The sequence below is a fragment of the Leptonychotes weddellii genome, chromosome 8 (assembly GCF_054177405.1).
Source record: "Leptonychotes weddellii isolate Sample4059 chromosome 8, ASM5417740v2, whole genome shotgun sequence".
Lineage (NCBI taxonomy): Eukaryota > Metazoa > Chordata > Mammalia > Carnivora > Phocidae > Leptonychotes > Leptonychotes weddellii.
In genome coordinates this window covers 119,295,855-119,322,367 of record NC_138376.1, presented here as the reverse complement: position 1 = coordinate 119,322,367, position 26,513 = coordinate 119,295,855, and the positions used below count along the sequence as shown (strand labels likewise).

At 41.4% G+C, this 26,513-nt stretch overlaps 1 protein-coding gene across 3 annotated transcripts in view; it reads left to right on the top strand.

Moving 5' to 3' along the window:
• The window catches only part of CNKSR3 (CNKSR family member 3), a 123,746-nt gene that overhangs the window by 24,063 nt on the left and 73,170 nt on the right, over positions 1-26,513 (top strand). The window contains exons 1-2 of one of the 3 annotated variants that reach the window (XM_081829182.1): positions 15,952-16,864; positions 22,313-22,557. Coding sequence is in view for 2 of the 3 variants with exons in the window: in XM_081829181.1 (XP_081685307.1) it covers positions 16,813-16,864 (52 nt within the window). In the remaining variant the exon portion in view is untranslated. Of the gene's footprint in view, positions 1-15,917; positions 16,865-22,312; positions 22,558-26,513 lie in introns of those variants that run through there. The other 2 variants (XM_081829181.1, XM_081829184.1) reach the window with 2 other exon arrangements.

Below are 26,513 nucleotides of genomic sequence, written 5' to 3'. Positions count from 1 at the left end.
AACTTGTAAACAGATTGCCTGGATATGAATTCCGACTCCATCATTTACCTAGTGGCCCTGGGCAAATTATTTAACTGCACTAAATGCACTTGTAAAATAGGGATAATAAATATTATCTACATCATAGAATTGTTTTGAGGATTAAATGACATGGACATGATGTCAAAAGGACTCACTGAGCCAATTTGAAATTTTCCCTGATCAAAGGTAGAAAAATTTGAGCTTCAATGAGGATAAGCATTGAAATGGATTGAAACTTATCAAATAGATTTAAATCTATGATTTTGAAAATGGATATGATTAAAATAAATAAATCAGTCATCTTCTAAAGTTGACCAAAACAAAACAAAATAGCAATTTAACTATCTTGAAAACTGCTTAAGGAGAAAAAAATCCAGCATTTATCCTGCCTTACCCATACGAACTATACCACTAGGTAACTGAATAATAAATGAGAGGAAGAATTATCTTATAAATTATTTCATTTAATAAGTAAAAGAAAAATAATAACATAATAAAAAGTAAAACGCCACTATTTTGTAATTCCAATTATTGAATAGATCTAGGCATTGAGCATCACTAGCTGCTAACATAAAAGAGAATGAAAACCAGATAGTCTTCCTGATGAAAAAAACACAAGAACACTTACTAGACTTTCCAAAACTGTCACACCTGAATCTGAGTTTAATAAAACTTCTGGATCCAGTTGCCAATTTGTAGGAAATGCAGAGGACAGAGGAATGTATTAAACTGTAGCATGAAAATGCAACCACCAACTTTGAGACTAGAATGTTGAACAGATATATTGTAAGGAAAAGGAATAGAAAGAAGGGAAAACTAGATTATAGATTAAAAGATTTATCAGGTTAAAAAAAATAGTATTTAGTGATGAATGCTTGGGTGATAAAACCAGCGAAGGAAATGATTATTCTACAAGTCAAGATAGTGTTTACTTTGGGGGGTGGGCAGGGCACAAAGAAGGGGCTTCTGGGACAGCTGACAAAATTCTGTTTCTTGGGTAGTTTCGAAGTTTTTGTCTTATAAAAATTCACTGTCCTTCACACTTGTTTAGAGTGGTTTCCAGTTGCTGTTTTATTGTAAAAGGTTAAATACCTCTCCAACACTGAAATATCATTCTAACAACCTGGGAGACCAGGTTTGGATGCAGAAGTCCTTGGCTCCTCAGAGTTCCACTCTGGCACGGAGGGGTCTTGGAGAGTTTGCTCACTTCTGTCCCACTCCCAGTCCTGTCTCATACTTGGAGGGATTTCATGCAAACGTGTGCACGCAAGCTTCATCTACACCTCCCTACAAATTGCTACACCTTAGAACTAGGGAGGGCACTCTGGTGGCCCATACACACATGGGTAGATGGACTCTAGAGAGAGCCCTGCACAGACACTGACCCAGACTTGGGGCTATGTGGGCAGAGTACTCGTTTCCCAAACTAAGGGCTACCATAACAAAGTACCACAACTGGGTGGCTTAAACAACACAAATTTATTGCCTCAGTTCTGGTGGCTAGAAGTCCAACTCAGGATGTCAACAGGGTTGTTCCTTCTGAGGAAACTGAGACCTCTCCTTTGGCTTATAGCTCTCTCCTTATATCTCTTTACATCATCTTCCTTCCATCTGTGTCTGCCTTTGGGTCCAGATTTTCCTTTTTATAAAGATACTAGTTATAGTGGAGTAGGGCCCACTCTAATGATATCATTTCAACTTGGTTATCTATGTTAAGACCTACTTTCTAAATAAGGTCACATTCTGAGGTGCTGGGGATTAGGACTCCAATGTATTTTTAGTTAGGGGACACAGTTCTACTCTTATTAGGCAGGAATTCTGGGATTCCATGGACCGTGGTCTAGAAGGGGTTCCATGGTTTCCAAATGGCCATGTCCTCTTAGCTCCATGGACACCTTCCTCTGTAAGGAAGTCCATAGCCAGAGAAGAGCTATAGGGACCCAGTTGGTAGAGTGCCTGTTAGGAATGTATCCTATAATGTGGGATATATAATTATAAACTGTAGCAAACTCAGCTCCACCCTTTTCTCTCAGCCTTACCATTTCAGAGCAAGCTGGACCTATGACCTACTACCAGCATCCTCATCCCTTTGCCTGAAGGTTTTCTCTGGCCTGAGGAGCCTGCTCTGTGCCAAGAAATTAACACTCCCCTGGGAGCAGCCCTTAACCCATGACTGAAAAGAGTTGGGATGTGATCCAGCTCCCTGGCTCCTTGGGAAGGATAAATCTGAGGAAAGGGTAGATATCAATGTCAAAGACTTTCCCCATCATTAAAAAATTTCATGAAAAGATATTAACATTGAATTGTCATATATATGTATTTTTTCCCTTGTGTATTTTATTTATTGTTTGCGTCCTCCACATTAAAGAGCAAACTCCAAGAAGATGGGGATTTTTATCTCTTTGGTTGGCTGCTGTATGCCCCAGCCAACACAGGACCTGATGCACATGCATGTGGGCAATGCTGTTGGGGATGTGGATCCTAGGAGAGTGGAGAATGGCAGCACTCATGGGGTGGGGAAGGGAGATCAGGAGGCAAAGTTCAGAGTACTTATGATGCTGCATTTTATCATCTTGTTTTATTTTTACCATGATTTTCCTCCCCCTTCCTCAATATTATGATTATTTGAGAGCTATTTGTACTGGGCTCATGATGTTTATCTATATTTAAATTTCCAAAATAATTGATCAAAGGAGAAATGTGGTTGTTGCCTGAGTGGGCCCATCACAGTAACCAGTCTGCCCACAAATACAGCCCTCAATCTCCTCCCTGATGTTTCCTCTTCCAAACATTTCTTTCATTTTTTTTTTAATGGAGGTACAGTTAGCTTCAGGTATACAAAATAATAATTCAGTATTTGTATATATTGCAAAATGATCTCCACAATGTTTAGTGAACATCTGTCACCATACATAATTACAAAACTTTTTTTTCTTGTGATGAGAACTTTTAAAATTTACTCTCAGCAACTTTCAAATATGAAATACAGTATTGTTAGCTATGGTCACCATGCTCATGCTGTATGTTATATCCCTAGTCCTTATTTATTTTATAACTGGAAATTTATACCTTTTGTATATCTTCTGACCCCCTTCTTCCCTTTTGCCCACCCCTCCCTCCCACCTCTGGCAATCACCAGTCTGTTCTTTGTATCTATGAGCTTTTTTTTTTTTTTAATTCCACATATAAGTGAGATCACATAGTATTTGTCTTTCTCTGTTTGACTTACTTAGCTTAGCATAATGCCTTCAGGGTCCATTCGTGTTCCTGCAAATGGCAAGATTTCATTTTTTTTTTTAAAGATTTATTTATTTCTTGGTGAGAAAGATGGGGAGGGGCAGAGGTAGAGGAGAGGGAGGATCCCAAGCAGATTAAATGCTGAGCATGGAGCCCGACACTAGGCTCAATCCCACAACCTGAGCTGACCTGAGCTGAAATCAAGAGTCAATTGCTTAACTGACTGAGCCACCCAGGCGCCCTAAGATTTCATTCTTTTTTTTTTCTTTTTAAGATTTTATTTATTTGAGAGAGAGAGTGAACAGGAGTGTGGGGAGGGGATTGGACAGGTAGAGGAAGAGGGAGAAGCAGACTCCCTGCTGAGCAGGGATCCCTACGCAGGCTGATCCCAGGACCCAGAGATCACGACCTGAGCTGAAGACCGATGCATAACTAAGCCATTCAGATGCCCTAAGATTTCATTCTTTTTAATGGCTGGATAATATTCCTGTGTGTGTGTGTGTGTGATTTTCTTTATCCATTCATCCACTGATAGACACTTAGGTTGTGTTTCCATATCTTGGCTATTATAAATAATGCTACAATGAACATGAGGGTGCATATATCTTTTTGAGTTAGTGTTTAAATTTTTTTGGATAAATGCCAAGAAGTGGAATTGCTCGATCATATGGTAGTTCTATTTTTAATTTTTTGAGGAACCGCCATCCTGGTTTCCTATAGTGGCTGCATCAATTTACATTCCTACCAACAGTGCACAAAGGTTCCCTTTTCTCTACATTCTTGCTTATACTTGTTTTTTTCTTGTCTTTTTGATAATAGCCATTTTAACAGGTATGAGGAGATACTTCACTGTGGTTTTGATTTGCATTTCCCTGATGATTAGTGATGTTGAGCATCTTTTCATGTACACATTGGCCATTTGTATGTTTTCTTTGCAAAAATGTCTGTTTAGCTCTTCTGCCCTTTTTAAAATCAGATTGTTTTTTGCTATTGAGTTGTATGAGATCTTTATGTATTTTGGATATTAACCCCTTATCAGATATATGATTTGCAAATTTTTTTTTCCCCATTCAGTAGGTTGTTCCCAATTTGCTGATGGTTTCCTTTGCTGTGCAGAAGCTTTTTAGTTTGATGTAGTTCTACTTATTTATTTTGCTTTTGTTGCCTTTGCTTTTGGTATCAGATCCAAAAAATCACTGTCAAGGCTGATACCAAGGAGCTTACTGCCTATGTTTTCTTCTAGGAGTTCTGCCATTTCAGGTCTTATACTCAAGTCTTTAATCCATTTTGAATTAATTTTTGTGTATGATGGAAGGTAGTGGCCCAGCTTCATTGTACTGCATGTGGCTGCCCAGTTTTCCAAACATCATTTATTGAAGAGGCTGTTCTTTCCCCACCGTGTATTCTTGGCTCCTTGGTCATAATTGACCTATATGCATTGGTTTATTTCTGGCTCTTTATTCTGTTCCATTGATCACTGCATTTGTTTTCATGCCACTATCATACATACTGTTTTGATTACTGTAGCTTTGTAGTATAGTTTGAAATCAGGGAGCCTGATGCCTCCAGCATTGTTCTTTTCTCTTCTGATTGCTTTGATAATCTTTCAGCAATTCTAATTCTTTCCCAGGGCACCAATAACTTATAAAGAATCAGCTGTTATTTTTCTATGGAAGGCAGAACTCCATTATTAGGTCAGGTTTTATGTCTCTGGTTTATTTAGGCATTATCACTTTTTTCTGTTCATTCTTTTTCTCTGTTTATTTTCTAGGGTTGTTTGCTTCAGGACAGATGTAAGCCAATTTGGTTGTAGCTCACACAACCCATACAAGAACTTTTCTCCTTCTGAAATGTTTACCTATTTCTGATTTCACTGACCTTGCATAGCTTCCATCTCTGTGACACAACTCAGCTAGGAGGCTGAATTATTATATCATTCCTTCAGTTCACACAAGACTAGTGTGGTGATCTTGTCTACTGCTGTAACATTTTTTGGGGGTAGATTATATTATATTTTAGAAAACATTATCTAATTTTTAAAAACATTATTTTATTTATAGACCTAGAACAGTAGGAGCTGGTGGTAGATATTCAATTCCTTGTTGACTTGATAACAAGGTAATCATAGACTTTTTAAAGTTGTCTTAGATCTGAATGGTTAAAATGCAGCCTAGTTACTGTTTCTCTTATGTCCAGTGAGTACAAAGAAAGTAGAATGACACAATGACTGACAGGGAAGAGCACAGAGGAATTGTATAACTTGAATGAAGGGTCAATTTAGTAGAGAAGGATTTAGTTGGACACAAGGGGAAAATAACCAGAATGAATAGATGGGTCTTTAGATGCAAATAGGAAAGCTGCTGAAAACAAAACCAACAGTCCTATCTGGCTCTGTAGTATACACAGGAAAGCAGCAGCTTAGTAAGTGTTGAAAATCAACACTGTATTATTTATTTTGACTCTTGGAAGACTGACCACATTGTGCTCATGTTACAGTCTCTCAGCATTTTCAAGTTATCAATAGAGTTCATCACATCCATTCTCCCACACTAGATTCAGGGGTGGGGTGTGTGTGTGTGTGTGTGTGTGTGTGTGTGTGTGTGTGTGTGTGTTTGGTTATTGTTTTGATTTTTGTTTTTCTTTCTTTTTTTTTTTTTTATTTGTTTTTCTATAGAACTCTTTCTTCTCATACTTGTTCATTGGTTAGCACTATGTGGAGTGGTTATAGAATTTTACCAGTTCAGTCTTTTCCTTTTGTCAACAAATAGTTTCATAGATACTCTATGTTATAAAATTATCTTAACATTAGAAAAGTTATCCCACCTTTACTATAAACATTATTACCATTTAGCCACTTGGCTGAAGTTTAGTTTACTACTGATGAAATACTTCAAAAAGTTTTTTTTTAATCCTCCACTCTTTATCTGATAGAGATTATGATGAATTCATCACATGATTCATACATTCAAGAAATATTTATTGAGCACCTACTCTGTGCCATGCATTGTTTTTCACTGTAAGTGTACAGTGCTACACAAGAAAAGGGGAATTTTTTGCTTTCAGGCAGTGTACATTCTAGAGGGCTGGGACTGACAATGGAGACCTCAATAATGTTTGAGATAGTAACATACTATCTGTGTGGTAGAAATGGTTCAGATATTCTATACTAGTTATCTATTGTTGCATAACTTACTGCAACACTTAGCAGCATAAAGCAGTAAATATTCATTGTCTCACTCACTTTCCATGAATCAGAGATCCCGAGTTGGCTTAGCTAGAGGTTCAGCTTAGGGCCTCTCAGGCACGATCTTGACCAAGGCTGCAGATATTTGAAGGCTCGACTGGCATTGAAGGATTACTTCCGAAGTAGCTGACTCCCACGGCTGGCAGGTTAATGCTGGTCATTGGCAAAAAGCCTCAGTTTTGTGCCACATGGACCTTTCTGCAGGGCTTCTTAGGGGTCCTCACGGCATGGAAGCTGGCTTCTCCCACAGTGACTGATCCAACAGACTGTAGGCAGAAGCCACATGTTCTTTAAGACATAGTCTCCAAGTCACTGTCTTCACTTCTGCCATATTGTATGGGAAGCAAGTCACTCACCCAAGAGGAAGGGAATTAACCTCTACCTCTTGAAAGGGAGATATCAAATAATTTGCAGATGTATTTTAAAACCTCCAGGGGCGCCTGGGTGGCTCAGTTGGTTAAGCGACTGCCTTCGGCTCAGGTCATGATCCTGGAGTCCCTGGATTGAGTCCCGCATCGGGCTCCCTGCTCGGCAGGGAGCCTGCTTCTGCCTCTGACCCTCCCCCCTCTCATGTGCTCTCTCTCTCTCAAATAAATAAATAAAAAATCTTAAAAAAAAAAAAAACAAAACCTCCAGAATTACTCTGATACATTTAAGAAGAAATTAAATGGTATTTCAAAATTAATTTTGCCTTATTTTATATACAGTATAAAGTATGTTAGTATATTATACCTTATTTTATAGCTGTTTTTTTATTGTCCATTATTAATTTTGGACAAAGCATCATTGAGCTTGAGCTTCTTTTTTTCTTACTGTTTTGGTTGTTTTGCTACTACGTGTCAACACTGTTTAGGGTTCCATTATTGAAAATATTTGAGATTTTTTTTTTTTTCAGCTGTGGGATTAGCTGATGGATTTAAGGTCACTTATTATCACTTCACGTTTGTGTGGAACATGATTATCTAAATGACTGGAGACTGGACTTTCATGGCCCAGGGTTCAAATAAAATCCCCTCTGGTTCTCAAATAATTTACTTTTGATGTACTTCCTTTGTCTACAGAAACAAAGCTCCTGTGTAGAACCCTTAGGCTTGTCTACACATAAATGTTGTACCAGGGGATAAACATTTAAAATTGTGGTCAGCTACCCTTTAGTTCAAGAAACCTGGTGAGAGATTGTGTATCCTTATTCAGAGGATATAAATAGCACATAGAGAAATGAAGGCAAAAGAATAAATCTTGGGTCATTTGTCTATAATATCTGCATGTTTGGTTGGAACAGATGAGAGGCTCGCCTTTGTGGCCCGTGTTTGATGACAGTTCCTCTTAAGGATGGAAATGTCAAATTTGGGATTCATCAAGCTCAACTTTTCTCCATGACCGGCCTTCCCCTTTGGGCAGTCTTCCATGGAAAGCCTTTAGGGAGTCTTTAAAAGTATGGCAGCTCTACTGGAGATCAACAATGATTTAGCTTCTGCATTTTTGAACATAAAGGGCTCTTGTCAACTATATAAGATCCCCTTTTCCCAGAAGGGAATGCTTTTAAGTTTCTTAGTGGATTAATTAGTAACTGAAGATAACACCATTCTTTGAATTGTTCCCATTTTTTTTTTTTACAACAAATAACCACAGAGACAAGTGCTATCAGAAGAAGAAATAAGAAAAAAAATCATATAAAAGATAATCAGTCAGATTTCAGACCTTGTCAGTTATGTGAAGATTTCATTTCTATTCCTAGATCCTGCCCTAAATAGAAGAAGCTGGTGACAGAGTCAGATGTTAAGGAGAAAAGGGGGAGTGGGAGAGGCACTTTTTCTCTCATCGCATTGGTGGGGGAGTTTAGTGTCTTGAATATCTCAGACATTTCTAGTTGTACAGAGATACGGACTGAGGAGGATGGAAGCTCATTGTCTCAGAAAGACATAATATTTTACACAATGAATGTGAAATGAAAAAAAAAAAATCAAGTGCTGATAAAAGCCATACTTGTATCTGGGAATTCCTTTGGATAGGAGGGGGAAAAGCTCAGATGTATTTATGTGGATTTTTTTTTTTAAGATTTTATTTATTTATTTGAGAGAGAGAATGAGAGACAGAGAGCATGAGAGGGAGGAGGGTCAGAGGGAGAAGCAGACTCCCTGCCGAGCAGGGAGCCCGATGCGGGACTCGATCCCGGGACTCCAGGATCATGACCTGAGCCGAAGGCAGTCGCTTAACCAACTGAGCCACCCAGGCGCCCTATTTATGTGGATTTTTAAGCAATGGTAGGGAGTGCAGCAATGGTTAAATATATGATGATATATCTATACATATATCTATAAATTTATAAATCTATGGAGCTGAGAGAGACTTTATAGATGGTTTGATTCTCTCTGGTCTCTGACTCCAGAGAGATCAGAGAGATGAAATAATTTGGTGAATCATGATTTGGTGAAAGGATATGGGCACAGCTAGTATTAGAACATTCCGGTACATGGTTTTGTTTTGTTTTGTTTTCCTAGAAAAACAAAACCGCTGAATTTAGGTTTTCACTCTTTATAAAATAGTAATTTAATTAGAGATCATTTTGTGGATATGTTTTCATCCGAGGGGGGAAAAAAAGGAAAAAGCCACAGAACTAAATAAAATTTAAATTGTTAAAAAAAAATCTAGTGAAATTAAAACTTAAACAGTGTTTGCCCGTAAGACCTCCTGAATAGGGGCAATCCAAGGTGAAGGGGACTGGAAATGAGAAAGCGGTTTGGGTCCTAAATGAAATTGGGGCACCTCACTTCACACCAGGTAACATTTCTTTCCTGGGCAGCCAGACCGTCAGGCAGGAGCCAGAGTTGGCATCCGATGCCAAGTAATAGTAATAAATCCTTCTCTGTGCATTGAGGATTTTTACTTATTTTATTTTAATACTGGCAGAAGCGAAGCCCTTAGTTTGACAACCAAAGTATGCTTTGCTCTGATGACATTACTGATAGCTTCTGGCAAACTGTATAACTTCATTCTGACAAATTGCTCATGTTCATTCTATGCTAAAATCTATAAATAATATACAGAAGCCGGAGCCTCCTCCTTTTTCTCCCCTTATCTCTATTCTATTTCCTATTTTCAAAGCCAGTGTCACCAAGTGATTTTACACAGCCATGGCGAGCCCTGCGGACTCACAGCCGACAGGAAGGAATCGGTCAGGTCTCTTATGCCAAACTGCCGTCCCCTCATTTGCCCCCAAGAGCTGATACCTCATTATTTAAAAAAGAAATTTGAAGCTAGAAGGATTCTTAAAGTCCCTGTAGACCTAAATCCTCCATATATAGGCCCAAAGAGGCTGGCTTGCTCAAGGTTACATGGCTGCTTATAGACTCATTAAGAGACTGAGATAATAAAGTTAGTTGGGACCTCAAAGAGTTTCCCTTCAAAAGGTGAATTCTCTGAGAAAAGGACTTTCTTCTTAGGTCAGTGCTGCAGTGGAGATGAAGTTACTGAACCACAAAACATGGGCACAGAGTGGGAGGGGTTGGCTCTTGGAAGAGGAGGCGATGCAGAAGCCAAACCTGGCCTCTTGGTGTTGCCTGGGGCCCAACTATTGAGGCCAGCATCAGAATTATTCTGAGACCCTGCTGCCCCTGGCTGGCCACTGTGTGGCATCCACAGGGGACGGTCTATGGAGCAGGACAGAAGTGAGGCCTCCCAGTTACCTCTGTGGGGTTATGCAGGTGCCCCCTTGGTTTGGTTCCACCCAGCAGCAGGGGGTTTCCTGGGACTCCGGTACCTGGAGTTTAACCACCAAAGTGCTTTCTGTGGGCCTCTAGATGGAGGTCCTCCAGCTCTTGGAATCTCTTCTACCCCCACCCCACAGCTGTTTCCCTGCGAGAAAGCTCAGGAGAGGCAGGAAAAAGTAGAAAAGGAATGAATTTAACCCCATTGCTCTGTAACTAAAAAACTTCAGGGGAGCTCAGATGGAAAAAAGAGATTTGATCGGGGAGTTTTTTCAGAGGGCACTGCATACTCTAAAACAATCACTGTTTCTATCACTTGTGAGCTGGTTGTGGGTTTCAACAACCATTTTGCTGACTTTTTGGCAGCAAGTGTGAGTTTTCCTGTTCAATTAGACCTTGGGGAGTGTTCTTAAAATCCTATGGAATCATTTGACTCTCTACAGGAAAACACTGATTGGTATTAATTTTCATCCTTTTCTTTTTGATGTTGAAGTAGACCGAAGCACGTCCTGCTTTTCTGCTGTGTTCTTTTTCTTTCCACCTTTCCCCCATCCCAAATGATTATAGTATTTCCAAATATGAGGGGCTAGTTGTAGAAAATGAAGGAATAGGGTTCTGCTCCAGGCTGAAATGACTAAGGATCCAAATAGGAATAAAGGTGCTGTTAGTGAAAATCTGGTTGTGTTGTTTAGCGGTGGCTGCAGAATTTACATACCTTTAGTAGGTCAAAACTTAAAGAAATGGCCCTCCTCGGAATGCAATTGGAACTACATAATAAAAGCAAACATTCTGGAGACTGAACTCCAAGTTCATTAAAGTTGCTTAATTACAGTCTGGAGCATTTGCATATATATTTCACTTTGATTTGAAATGTCATTATAAATATTTTTGTTAGGCAAAACTCACATTAGAAAAATAGAAAATACAAAAAAAAAAAAGAAAAATAGAAAATACTAAATAAACAATCATTTTTATGTTCTTGTTGACACCGTAAAGAATTTTGTAAAATTTTGGGTTAGTGTGTTTATGAAACTCAAACCTCTGTTTTATTTCTAATGTTAAAAGCTTACTTGGCCCATTTTAATTTTAGTTTTATTTTTAGGTTTAGAATGACTTAAAAAAATCAGTCTTTTTTTTTTTTACCCCAAATTTTTGTCATTATCAACATGGAGTTTATATTTGAAATAAAAATCATTGAGTGTGAAACTCTTGGTAGTATATGTACTTGCTTGGAGATTATGAGTCCCACAAAGTTAAAATGAAACTATAAGAACAACTGGAGCAAATGGCATTCTGTTCCTTTTGGACACTCTGCAACTTGATAGCTGGAATGAAAAGGAGCATAAATCCGTTGGGGAAAATGCAGGGTTGATGGTTCCTTCTTTGTCTATAGCATACTTCTTTGTTAGCTGCCTTAGCGTTTGTGGGTCAGGAAGCTCACCTCTTCTGTGGGTATTGCTTCATATAACAACTCTTCAAAACTACAACTATAAATCCTGGAAAATAGAATTTAATGGTGTCAGTGTTTCTCTTTTGTGTTAGAAAAGTCTAATCAGCATCTCCAAGTCTGATTTAAAATAGGTGAGGTTTTTGAACATTTATCCAATTGACATTGATCTCGGAGTTACAGATAGGGCTCAGGAAAGAAAGCCAAATATCGGCTTTCCTACTGTAGGATGACTTAATTAATGTAACTGAATGATCAAAAGAATTCGAATAAGTAGGGCAGCACTTGTGAGACTTAAGAAAAAAAAAACACAGAAAAAAAGTTTGAGGACTTGACTACCTGAATTTTCTGATGGGGAACCTGGGTATTTAGGAAGATAACTATATTACCATGGTGTGAAGAATTCAGACCAAATGGAATTGAGTGAAAGACGAGATCATCAGCAGCCTGGATAATTTAGTTAACCGATGGTTTTGCAGTGAGGTAATGTCATAGATAAGAATGCGTCGCTCTAACTACAGGATGTTTCACCGGCAGCATTTTGCAGAATTGTGTGGGATTGCTCAAGATAAAAGATAACTCAAGAGACATACATGAGACAATTATATGTGAAGAAAACATTAAATAGTTTGGAATGTTCTGAAAATAGGAAAGGCGATGTGATGGGAAGAAAAGGATAATTAAGAGGACCTCAGATTGTAAGATAAAGCTGAATTTTTGGAGTAGCTTGCATTATTTATTTTTTCTTTCATCCTTAAAAAAAAAACAACAAGAACCAGTTCTTTGGACTAGGGAAGGAGACTGGATCTTTACAGATTAATAATCTGTTTAAAAGCTTCCTTATTTTGCTACTCCCGTGTTTGTCAAATAAATTATAGTAATGACCACTTATCCAAAATGATCCATCCTTAGTTCTCAAATTAAAAAAATAACAAAATATGGACTGGTTTAAAATGTTAATATCATATCGACCCTTAAAACTTTCTTGTCTGGGTCTACCAGGGTACTTTCCTCTGATAAAGACTACTGATGAAATTCCCCCCTCAGAAAGTCACAAGATGCCATTGACCTATAAATACTACTGGCATTAAGGCCACCTGGGTGGCTCAGTCGGTTAAGTGTCCTACTCTTGATCTCAGCTCAGGTCTTGATCTCAGAGTTGTGAGTTCAAGCCCTGTTTGGGCTACACACTGGGGGTGTGGAGGCTACTTAAAAAAATATATAAATATATTTTATATATATATAACTATATATTATATAATTGTATATATAATATATATAACTGTATATATAATATATATAACTATATATATTATATATATATATAAAAATAACTGGCATTTGTTTCTGAATCTTCCTTGGGCCTAGTTTAATGCCCTACAAGTACTGAATGAATATTTCATTGGTTGAATAAATGACCTCTATGTGCAAGGAGACCCAAAGTCAGAAAAATGAAGGAGCCGGAAGAGAAATCTAGGAGATGTGGGTTCTAGTATCAGTTCTATAAATTTAGTTCAATTTAGAAGAGGATTTATTCAGCTTCTTGCTATGTATCATGAATTGTGGTACACATCAAGGTCCAAATGAGTAATTCTGCTTCTGAAGAAGATAGTGTAGCTGCAGTTGGGTTCTGCGCATGCGTACATACACAGTGTAATAGTAGAGCTATAGATTACAGCTAGCAGAGAAGAAAACTTAGCAAATTTGCAAATGATCTTTTTGCATACACTTTAATTTCCAAAGCTATTTACCGAAGATTCTGCCTTTATTATATGCCATTAGTGACTTTGGATGTCTTCAAGTTTGCATTTCAGACGGGGGAAGGGAGGCCTCCCTAGAACTTTCACATGCTAACAGCTGTAATTAAAGTAGAAGGCCTTATTTAAATAGTAATTAGCCTTCAGGACTTGAAGTGTAAACAGAACGCTAATTCATTTAGATAGTTAATTGGTCTTCTGGGTTAGAGATCTTAGCATGGCCTTCCTCTTTAGCTACGATGTATTTATGTACTGAGTACAGACAGTGTGTTGACTCAGTGGGATGAAAATTTTGCAAAATCTTGCTTGACTCTCAGAATTTTAGCTTTTAACTCCCCAGTAATGACTAATGCAAATGAATTTGAAAACGTTGTGAAAAACGTCAAGTAAAATTCTGTGGCAAAATTATTAACACTTGACTTTTCTTCATAATCACAGGGACCAATGGCCCAATTTATTCATGTTATTCCAGGCAGTTGTTGATAGCTCCCCTTTAGCATTAGATATTCAGGAATATCTTGGTTTGGAGATAAATTATGTGGTCATCCTAATCATAATTAAAGATGACAACATACAGTGATTGCTGTAACAAAAGGTGTGGATCAGATTGGTTATATTTTCTAGTGAGCGCAATGACAAATGTCAAAGTCCTTTTCCCTATTTTTTGCCGTAAAGATGGTTAACAAGTGATATTACTAAGTTTAAAAGGTCATCTTTTTTGAAGGTCATTTACTCTACTAGGAAGTTTGTCATTGCCTTTGTCAAGCTTGCTAGTCTGCCAATAACTCTTGCTCAAAAAAAAAAAAATCATTGTATTTGATAACTGCATATCTGTGTTGTTGTGTTTCCTCAGTCCTAGAGGTAAGTTGCATGGAAGGTGGGTCTGATGTTGTTTCGCTTTTTAAAGTGTTTTTTTCTTCTTACTCCAGCTCATCAGAGTGTACAACAGACGCTTAGGCCTGCTGCTAGCCATCTTTTCAACATAAACATCCCAACAGACTTGTATAAATAGTACCTATCACACTAATTCAACAAATATTTAGTGAATGCAGTGGCTAGCACATAGGAGGAATTCACATGAATAAATACTAACCACACCTTTGACTTGGTGTGAGGTGCTACCAGCTAGGTGGTAGGAAGAGGGAGAGGAGAGAAAGCTCTGCATAATATCAGGTAGGTTCTGCCTTTAAGTCTCCAAGGGGAAGGTGTGAATAAATAATCATAATTGAAGGTAAGACTTAAGTGCCAAAAGAATCTCTATGAGTGGGTGGTAGAGCTCACTCCAGCTGGGGAGGGTGTTCAGGAGAGGCTTTGAAGGAGGAGAGGTAAATATTCAAATTTAGGATTTTCCCTCTGTTCAGGGTTCATTTTAGCCCCAGATTGAGTCCCATGAAATGTGGAAGGGCCCTTCTGACGGCAGTCTCTGCAATTGTGCACTTGATTTTTGTTGTTTTGTTGATGTTTTTTGTTTTGGCTGGCTAGCAAATTTTCCTTCAAGATTGATGACTAATCCAAATGAGCATCAGCTCACTTTGCAAATATGACTATTACAATACAGCCATAAATCATCCTAAAAGCTACCAATTTATTATGATTCACTTTACTACCAAGTTGAAATATCATTGCAGTAGCATGACTAAAACAAGGGAGTTGAGTCTTGCAGGGTAACCATTACCATACCAACTCCAGCCTGCCAAGCACCTCAGGCTCAGGGCAGCCCTTCCTATGACATGTGAGAAAGAGATTGCTTTCCATTAGTGCAGGGATGGAGTGGGAGCTGGTCTTCAACCCCTGGGTGCTTGCTTTGAGTGACAGCCCCCTCACCCCTTACTGCCACCCAAGACCTAAGTAGGAAAACAGAAGGGGATGGGAATGGATATATAGGGGGCCAAAGTTTTTCATTTCAGGTGAGAGTGGATTAAAGCTGAGAATGAAGTAACTGGCTCCATTTCCCCTTGCCCCAGAAGTGAGGCCATTTCCTTCCCAACTCCTCTGGCTTTGCCTACCTGCCAACATTCTGGGTTGGGCACCTTCAGATGCTTTGGGCCTTTTGTTGCCAAGGCCCATCTTAAAGGAAGATGGACCTTGGCAACAAGGAAGATTCATGGGACTTTGTGGCTCAACCCATCGCAGAGTCCAGAGAACTTGGCCCATATCCCGAGTTAAAATGAGAGATAATTGCTCTTTGACACTGGCCTTGAAGATTCAACAGGGAAGGCTTAGTTGGAAAATGAGTAAAAAATGAAAATATATACATAGAGGGCAAGTTTTCCACTGCAGATTAGAATGGATGAAGCCGGGAATGAAGTGACTAGCACAATCTCCTGGTAAACTTGCTGTCTTTGGAGGAAAAAAGTTACATTGTCACAATGTTACCTAAAATACGAAGCAAAATAATTTTGCCTTGAGATTTTTAAAACGAGGAAGGTTTAATCGCAGAGCAATACTGATGCAAATCATTGAAAATGAACAGAACATGCAGATCATACTTTTTTTTTTTTTAGTGTATTGTTGCTCACACCGAGACAGACTGTTCTGCTACCAATAGGACCCAGGCCTCACCCAAGCCAAAGGGCTGTCCAGGATGCACGCACGATCTACAACCCCTCTCTTGAAAAGGAAAGTAGGGCCCGGGACACTCCGACTGTGTGTGCGAAGGTCTTAGAGAGGGAAAGTAACCGGAGTCGGCCTTTTCGGGCGGAACCACTCGCTCCCACGAGTTTCACTGGGTCCTCGGCCCCGCCCCTCTTTTATTCCGAGAGCAGCGACCCGAGCTGAAACTTTGTAACCCGAGCGCGCTCAGCCCGCGCTCCTCCCTGCCCAAGTCCATCCCCGGAGGGAGGCGCAGGAGGTGGGACCTGCGGCCGGGAAGGCTCGGGGACGGCAGCGCACGCGGAGCGGAGACCCCCGGGAGAGCACGCTGCGAAGAGGAGGAGCTGAAGGGGGAGCGGAGCGCGCGGCGGGAGAGCCAGAGGAAGTGGTGCGGGCCATCGGCGCAGTCGAGCGGCGGGGAGCAGCTGGGCCCAAGAGTCCCGTGCCGAGCCGAGGCCAGGGGGCCTGGGGTCACGGTCCCGCGTCCCCGCAGCTGCCGTCGCCCAGGAGCGGCAGCTGTGCCCGGGCTCCCCGCGGCGGCGGGGTTGGGGGGAGGAGGAGCTGCAGCTGGACGGTGGCAGCTGGAGGCGGAGCCACGCGGCTGTCCCGTGCGCCCGGGAGGGGACCGCGCTGTCCCGGCCGAGCCGCGCTGGGATGACCCGCTGACCGCGGCCATGCAGCCTTGACGGGGCGCTCCGGCGCACGGGGACCAGCTGCGGGGCGCGCCCTCTTGGGAAGGGGCAGCGGGCCCTGGTAGCAAGACTTTAACCGCCGACTCTAGCCTCGCTGGGAGCAAAACCGTTTACCATGGAACCCGTGACCAAGTGGAGCCCCAAGCAAGTGGTGGACTGGACTAGAGGTGAGTGGGTCTGGGGGTGGGGGGCGGTGGCGTGTCCAGCCCAGGGATGGGGCGGGCGGGGAGCTGGGGTGGGGAGGGTGCTCAGCTGCTCCTTCAGGCGAGACGCGTTGAGAGCCTTGCGCGGTGACAATGTAAACTTCTTCGGAGCGGCTTGTGCACCCCTAATCCTTGTGCCTGCTTTTGGGGGTGCGGGTTGTGGCAAGCCGCGGGGAGCCCCATCATGAAGCCGTGGAGTGGAGATGGCCTCTCTATGGAGAGTGAGGGTTGGGGATGCCGATCTCGGGACTTGCAGGGGAGGGCTCTGCGGGACCGGGGGCGCCTTCCCTGCCTGGGTGCGGTGCCCGGCTCCTAGGTTGCCCGTCCCGGAGCGGAGAGGCACAAGGCGCCTTTGTGTGGGTGGCTCCCCTCGGACCTCGTAAATGCCGCCTGCCCAGAGTAGTTCTCAGGCATGACGGGGCGGTTGGACAGGTAAAGGGGGACTCCGGCGGCTCGCCGAGCCTCTCTGTTTTTGTTGGAGGAGGCGAGAGGGCAGCATAAGAGAACATTGAGGCGTTCGCGCAGGCGAGAAGCCTTGAGCCAGACTCCCCGGACTCGGTGACTTGCTCGGGAAGGTGCCAGAACCCCCTGTGGCGCTGCATTTTTAGGCTACATTTAGACCCTGGGAAGAAGAGATCTGTTTAGAATAACTGTCCTGAGTTGTACGGTATTTGGGGTGAGGAAAAAAAGTGGGGTGGGGATGGAGCAGGGATAGAAGGTCGTACTCCGAGTGGTCTGGCTTGCTTTTTATGTCTCCCAGGATTTCCAAGGAAGAGTGCTAGAGCTTCCTCAAGCCTCTTTGTACTCTTCCAAAGAAAAAGCCCAGAAAATGAACCGCTGTTTTCATGGGTTCCTCATACCCCTCTCAGCTTATCATCTCTTTGTTTCAAGTTACTATATTTTTTTTTGTTTCTTCTATCTGCTCTTGCAGGTGAGGAATGGTGTCCTTTCCCAATAATAATAACTAGAATTGTATAGCGCTTTACAGTTTGCTAAGAACTCTCTCTCTCTTATTGCCCTTGGTCATCACAGTAAGCCTGTGAGGTAGGTGATACTGGTAAGATCAGGTCATCCTTCCACCTGTCTCACCCATGGCTGGGGCGTCATGGAAACTGGTCATCTCTACATCTCATTTCTCATGCCTGCATAGTACCCACAGACCACGTGGAATGGGATGTTCTAGATATATGGGACATTATGGGATGTGTCAGTGGGGAATGCCTGATTATTTCCACCGGGAGCAGGAGAGGGATACACTGCTGAGAAGAGCTTTGTTCAGGGACCTAAATTTCCTGGGTTCTTATTTAAAGTGAGGATGAAAACAACACAAATGTGTGTGTTGGTGACTACGTTTGCCCAGGTAAAGAGTAAATAGCATAGCCAGTGCTTGGCGCAAAACATTAACTTAAAAGCTGTAAGGTCCCAGGCCCTATTTTGCAATGGGGTGTGTTTCCCCGTTCAAGATACCACCAGATTCCCCAACGAGTGACTTGCCAAGACTGAGTTGGTTGATTATTTTACCTGTGTGTCTGTCATAGAAGCAACTCAAGAAACGGATGATTTTCAGCCGTTTTTGACCTCCAGAGCTGTTCTGTCCAGTGGGGTAGCTACTAGCATGTGGCTCTTTAGCCCTTTGAGGTGGGCTGGTCAGAATTGTAATGTGTTGTAAGTGTAAGATATACACATGTGAAGACTTAGTGCAAAAAAAAAAAAACCTGAATGTATGTTATCTCAATTTTTCATATTTACTACCTGTTGAGGTGACTGTTTTGGATATATTGGGTTACATACAGTTCAAGATTAAAATTAACTTCACCTGTTTATTTTTATATTCTTAATTGTGGCTCCTAAAAAGTGGAAAATTACACACATGAGTCACATTTGTGGCATGCAGTATATTTCTGTTGGAGCTGTACTGCTCCGGAGTCAAGAAAGGGTTACAGTTTATCACTCTGGTTTTCCTGAGCCCCTGCCAGCCTACTTGATAATGTACAACTAGAAAAATGGTAACAGGCACACAGGAAGATTATGGAGTGAGATCTTCACACCCTCAAGATGCGTGTCTTTTTTTTTGGTCCCTCTTGGGATTGGGAGAAGAGAAGTGTAAATTCACATCCTGTTATGTGTGCTTAGCATCTAAAAGGAAGAGCAGATTCAGAGGTTTGACATGAGATTGCTCTCATCTAGGAAGTTTCCTACGGACGTAAAAGAGCAGTTACAAGGGGTTCAATATCTTGGTATCAGGAGCACTGGAAACTGATTAGGTTACATACCTGTGGTTAGCATGTGGCAACTTGATACAGAATGCTTGTGCCCTTTTGGACCCTTAAGTACAGCCTCATAGAATGATCTGGATACTTTCTTTGTTAGAACCTAGAAAAGATAACAGGAGTAAGTGTGGCAGACTCTGAGACAAGAGGCTACATTCTCCCAAATTGCATGACACATTACTTGAATATTTCTCATAGTAATGATGTGAAAATACTGACTTTTCAATCAACTGTTGATTTATGCAAACTTGTTTGCTTATACAGCTATTTTTAGTTATCTTTGCTAAGCTCTCTACCCAACCCCCACTTTATAAATACATCCTCCTGATAAGAAATTCTTCATGTAGACTTTGCCACGCTCTGTGTTGCATGAGTATGGTATGGTGATTGTGATTTAAAACTGTCTAACCCTGACCACGACTTACAGCTTGCTCTTTCTCTCGTGCTAATGTTAGGAGGCAGGTGCATGCATTAGGAAAAAGAGTCTGTGTCTACAGAATGAATGAATTCATGTGGATTTTATTATTATTTTATTATTATAATTATAATTTTTGTGTGTATGAATCTTTAGCTGTACTGTCACCAATTTCTTCATAATATTAGGAGATCCTCAGTAAATCTTAGCCGTGTGTCAGGCTCATTTCTCTGCATCGTACGAGTATTCACTCATTTAACGTGCGTAACCACGTTTTGAGGTAGGAACTGATATTTCCATTTTGTAGTTGCATTCTGAGCACAGAAAGGTCCAGTACCCTAATCAGTGTCACACAGAGGGGAAGGGGCAGCAGCATTTAAGCCCAGGTACCTTAGCTTTACTCCATCTTCTCAGGAGGTTCTCACTCGTAGAGCAGACCTTCAGGATTCCCATGATGTGTGTTATTAATATCCTGTTAATATTAATATCTAATAATATAAGAGTTGTCTGGTGTATGTGTGTCCTATCCTACCTATTTGGGAGGATTTTTGTAAGTCAAATTAATTCATAGTTCATGACACCCTGCCTTTAAGTAATCCTAAAGGCTTTTGCAAAGCAAATGATCTTCAGATGAGAATAGGGTCAGGGGCCCATAACTGAAAATCCAATTTATAGGAGTTTAACCAAATGAGACTGTTGATTTTCTCTTGTAAAAGAAGTCTGGAGATGGGGAATTCAGAAATGGCTGGGGGCTCCATGGTGCCGTCAGGGGCCTAGGCTCCTTCTGCCATCCTGTTGAGCCATTATTAGCATGCAGGGCAGCAAATGGTGTTCATCTTCATACTTAATGCCACAGTGTAAGATGGCTATTCCACCTCCAGTATCCCATCTTTAGGAGGAAGGAGACTGGTGGCGAAAGACTGCTGGTAGTCAAGTCTTCTCCTAGAAGCTCCATCAGGTGACTTGGCTTACATCTCAGTTGCCAGAACTGTCACATAGCCTCGTGCTGAAAGGGAGGGTTTTTTTTTGTGTGTGTGTTTTGTTTTTTTTTTTTAATTTGGGTCCATTGTGGCCCTGAAAAAAATTGGAGTTTGTTCAGTGAGGAAGAGGGCGGGGTGGAGAATAGATATTGGTAAGCAGCCAAGTAGTGTCTGACACACAGTAATTTATATGTACTGATCTTTATAGGTTAGTTCTCAAAGTAGGATACATGTCGTAATTTCCCACCTACATCAACCCCGTGGGTCTGCCCTGTTTTAGAAATGGCGTTGTTTTCATTCCTGTTCAGCTTTCTCAGGTCAAAAACTGTAGTTGTGTGAAGTCTTTGTCTCTAAGTTTTATTTAAATATTAGATGTTGCATTGTAAAATGCAGCCACCCACGTTGTGTATCTGTTTTCAGACCACTGGGGAGTGTCTTTGACAAGGAGGAAGGACCACTGATTTGTCCCGGAGGCGCCATTGGTCGTTGATTGGCCTGGCATGGACAGTCTCTCAATAAGTGTGTTGTCAAGTGAGCACATTTCTAATGCCCAGCGTCAGTGGCAGAACAGAAGCCTCTCTGGCCAGCTTCTTGCTCCTAGCATGGGTACCATTTCCCCATCACGAACCAGGAGTGAAGGGGTTTCTTGCTTCAGGTGTGAGCCTGTGGGATTCGGGGCATTTGCTCATTCTCTGTAATCTGGCCACAGGCGCTCTTCTTCCCTGTAATGTCTGTTAGTATGTGGGACATCAGCAGTCTTAAAGTGCCTCACTGTTTGGTCCTGAGGGGCTGGAATTTCAATGTTACCTGTGGAGATCTGGTACATTGTAGGTCGACTCCAGGGTTAGACTCTTAGGTCCCTCCTGCTGCCGTCCATACGGAGGCCAGTTCTTCCAGCAATCTTGATTCCAGTTAGGTTATACTGTTCCCTTTAGCCTCTGTGGCCAGTGAAAAAAGGAGGTCCTTTTCTTTCGACAGTTGTACATCTCCCTCGTGGGTCAGAAACTCTTTTTATTCCACTCTCTTCCTGATTCTTATGTATTTCCTGGGCTCTTGCCATAGAGTTATCATAATCATAATAATAGAAAAACAGTTATTGAAGCATTTATTATGTGTCAGCCACTGTGCTAAGTGCTTTATTTTGACTCCTATAATTCTCAGAAAACCCAATCAGCTGTACAAACAATTATTAACCCATATTAAAGATGGAGACACTGAAGCGGAGAGAGAGGGAGAGAGAGACAGAGAGAGAGAGAACTTCTTCAGGGTCCTGTATTTTTAAGTGGTGGTGCTCGTAAACACCCTCCCCTCCCCCATGACTTCATCAATTCTATGGTCTGTGCCAGGATAGTGGAGCTCTGTCGTGAGGGTGGGCTCTGCAATCAAACTCGGGAGCTGTATCCCCGTTCTACCCCAGATTGTGTGGTCTTATGAAAGTTCTCAATAAATTACTGCTCCTTGTTTTTATTGCTTCCTCTCTTTTATTCTGTAGCTCCCGGTCACACATTTTCCTCTCTGAGCCGTCAGGTCTGTCATAAGGCTGACTCCTCCATTCAGGATCACCAGTCAGTACCCAGGAGATTTCCCTGCCATTTGACAACCACTCAGAGGACCCAGGGCAGGGTTTGCAGCTGATCAGGAAGATTCTTGGTTAGCTGAATGATAGACGTCTTTTGCCAGTATCCTGAATCTTCTTTGGGTAAATACATCCAAACCATATTATCTCAACCTTTTTTTTTTTTGATAGTAACTGGACTTCCAGTGGACCCAGCATTAGGGCTGGCTCGTGCAGTCAAACGTCGGCTGCTATCTGGCACCCAGTCCATGACCAGCAGTCCACATTGCCTGGGAGCTTGTTGGAGATGCAGAAGCTCAGGCCCGCTGCATCAGAATCCGCATTTTCACAAGATCCCCTGGTGGTCCGTGTGCTCATTACAGTCTGAGAAGCACTGCTGTGGCACATAACTGTGAACCCATTTTTATACTCTGCTGGTATGTTCTGTGGTCTGATCTGACATGGGCTCAGTCTGTTCTATTTAAGCCCTTAAATGATGACACTTGATTTGAGGATGCTTGACTTGGCCACTAATTAAAGCAAAAGGCAATCTTAGGGTGTGTGCGTATATTTATAAGCACCACCTAGCAACAGCATCAGGTAATTCTCTGCACGCTAACTGAGACATTTCCCCTGAGATTTCTTACCTATGTTTTGGGACTTGAAGAGTTCTCCTAACAACCTTTTTTTTTGGTGTGTTGTGTTGTTTTGTTTTTTAAAACAGGTAGTAAGAAGGGAGTTGTGGGGTGGTCAGTGGGCACGGTGGTTGAAGTGTGTTGTCCAGATCGTCAGGTGGACATGGGAGGATGAGGTGGGCATTTGTGACTGACTACACAGGGTTTACCATGATTAGCAGATTTTGCAGAAAGACTTCACTGTTGGTGGAAAATGACACAGAATGTTATTTTGGGAATAAACAGAGTAGTTCTCAAAATTGAAAAGTGTGTGCTGTTCTAAGGCCAGGTGTCTCAGTTCTGTCTCCTTAAGAGATTGGGAGTGACCTCCTCATGCTCGAGTCTCCCCTGGAAGACTCCGTTTCTGTGTTCACACCATTGCATGGAGCCGTGGGGGCCTCTCTCCTCTGTCTCACACTCTGTGTCACCACCTCCAATTCTGACCCTTCCTAGCCTGTTGGGTTCTAGCTCTGGGACATTCGTGTTCTCACTTTGATTTCCCATTTTACTCTCCTTTCGTGGTATTCCTAGAGTTTTCACCCCAGGCTTAGCCATTATGTCAGCTTCTAATAAATAAAACAAGTTTTATTTACATGAACTCTGCAGAGTTCTTCCCTGTTTGTTCCTTTCTGAGTCTTCACAAGCCCCAGAGATGTGCAGTGAAGGCATCTCTCTGTGGCCGATGAGGACATTTTGGCTTATGGATGTTAAATGAGTTGGCCAAGGTCAAAGGGCGGGAATTGGGACCGGACTCCACAGGCTTCTGTTCTCTTGTTCTGTTCGCTCCCGACCTGGTTCCTCCTCTGGCCAAGGTGGATGTTTTCTGTTTTTCCTAATTGGCAAATGTGGGAAGGGGCAGCTGCAAAGAACTTCTGACTTTTGTGTTTCCTGATTATCCCTTTAGGATTTATACTCATGGGACATAGGCCTTTTCTTTCTTGTTTGTTTCTTTTTTCCAATTATACAGCCTAAGCAGGACCCTATGTATTTTAAACCTGACCCTTTAGCCTTTGAGACACTTAACTGCTAGTTATTTATTTTATTGTAGTTTGTTGATTGTGTTGTATTGTTTCAGAATACAGCTCAGTGGTGGAATGCATCATTTCTTTTTCTGACACTCCTAATCTAATTTTTATTTTGAGTGTCATGTTGTAGTTTTTTGTCTATGATGCAATTAGTATTTCTCTTTGGTAGACTCATACACAGAGACATACACACGCACATATATAAACACATTTCCTGCTTGCCTTTGATTATTCATAGTGGCTTCATTTTAAATGCTTCAAAAAAAAAAGATTTTATTTATTTATTTGTCAGAGAAAGAGGGAGAGAGAGCGAGTACAAACGGGGAGTGGCAGGGGCAGAGGGAGAAGCAGGCTCCCCACTGATCAAGGAGGTGGATGCAGGACTCAATCCCAGGACCCAGGGATCACAATCCGAACTGAAGGCAGATGCTTAACCAACTGAGCCACCCAGGCGTCCCTCATTTTATTTTATTATTATTTTTTTAAAGATTTTATTTATTTATTTGACAGAGAGAGAGATAGCGAGAGCAGGAACACAAGCAGGGGGAGTGGGAGAGGGAGAAGCAGGCTTCCCGCCAAGCAGGGAGCCTGATGTGGGGCTCGATCCCAGGACCCTGGGACCATGACCTGAGCCGAAGGCAGACGCTGAACGACTGAGCCACCCAGGCACCCTGCATCCCTCATTTTAAATGCTTTGAGAGACAAGGTCAAGCAGCTGTAGTGAACAACATACAGGCTTTGGAATAAAATAAAACTGGATTCATGTTCTGTGTTTAACACTTAACTGGTTTGATAGGTTGGGTAAATAGCTTCTGGTCTTCAAACCTTCCTTAGTTTTTTCATCTGTAAAATAGGACTGATAATAACCAATATACAGGTTTTAGTTACAGTTAAAAGAGGCAGTATAGGGAATATACAGGGAATGTACAGCATATAAATGTTCATACACTTATTAATGATTAATTCATAACATATTAATGTAGTACAGTTGGATTTTATTTTTGTTTGAATATTTAACACTGTTGTGGCTGATAGTCACCTTTCACGTGTTTACTAATAACTTACAACAATTCCATCCTCCCTTTTATTGGTATATCGGTATGTTAAATCAACTCCATTTTCTGTTTTTACCTCATGTTTCCTTGGACACTTTTCCTTCATTTCCTTTGAGGACCTTAGAGGAAGGTGGTATTATAGAACAGTTGTGTAGGAGCTTTCTTGGAAAGAGCTTAGGAGCAGGCGTTTAGGAGGAAGACTCATGTTGATGACAATTCCACCCCGCAGTAAAAAGAGTTTCTTAATTACTTAGGACCTACTAAGTTCCACCTACTGTTTTAGGTGCTAAAAATCCAGCTCTGTTCCAGGTACAGGCATCCAGCTGGGGTCCCTGCTTTAATATGGGGTTGACAAACAACAATAACAATGACCACAACAAAATAGACCAACAGCTCTTCTAGAAATGATGGGACTTTGGACTAAGGTTTTGGTGGCTCCAGCATTTGAGAAGCCAAGTTCTAGATAGAGTTGGTTCATTGAGATCATTTTGAAATTATATTTGAAATTGTGATGTATGTATATTCCTGTTTTTTTGTTTTTTCCTTACTAGGGTTAGGAGGGCTCCCACCCTCCCCTCATCCTGATTACTCTCTTGTCATTTAAATAGAGAGCGCAATCTGTCTTTTTGCCTTCACATGCTTTGTTCCCGGTATTGTTCTTTCCTGGCACATTTTGCTGGGAGCTACAGTTTCTGAAGCTGTTTATTCATCTATGAATAGGGGTTTTGTGAAAGTGGACATAGCCTAGTTTGTTTTCTTTGACATCAAATGGCTGATTGAACAGTTTTTAACCTGGGATCAGAAGGGCAAATGCAGTTGTGTTTATTAGAGCAAAACCGTTCCTTAGAATGCAGATCAGTAGGTTGTAAAAGCTAGAAAACTTTCTGTAGGAACACTTAAAAAGTGTTTGAGTCCAAGGAACCCATGGATAGATCTGATTTAAAATATTTTTGTTCCATTGAAAGACTATCCTACTTGTGCTTTAGAAAAGAGAGCCACCATGCTTTTGGTTGAATAGATGTGTATTGAGGAATTTTCAACAGGTTTAGAGTTGAACACATTTTTAAAACACTTAACGCATTGCTTATCAACGGGGTAGAGTGGGAGAGAAACGAAGGTAGGTAGGCTTATAGGAGAATAACCTGAAGCTTACTACACACACCTATTCTCCCTTCCCCCCAAGAAGAAAATCCGTCAGCCCTTTTAGAGAACAAACCCCCACGTGTTATCTATCAGAAAAGGCAGTGATTATGATAATCTGAATCATGCTTTCCTGAGGAAAACCTTTTAGTGAAAGGAAACATTCTATTTCCTATTTTCAGAGATTTGCAGCAGAGGGGAAATTCAGTGCTTTTGGATTTAGTAGTAGTAGTAGTGTGTGTGTGTTTGTGTGTTTGTGTGTTTCCAACTTGAACCTGTGTTAACTGAATAGTCTTTCATGTTCCCAGAGTAATTTTAAATTACAGTGTTTTAAAGGGAGTCAAGTCAAACTACCTGGAATATGATCTTTGAGATAGGAAAGCTAGCTTCCTATGTAGAGTAGACCAGACTTCATATAATACCTGTTAAAGTCGTGAGCACATTCTTAACATGGATTCCAGCTGGAGTCCCACACGAACCACATGCAGATAACATGGCT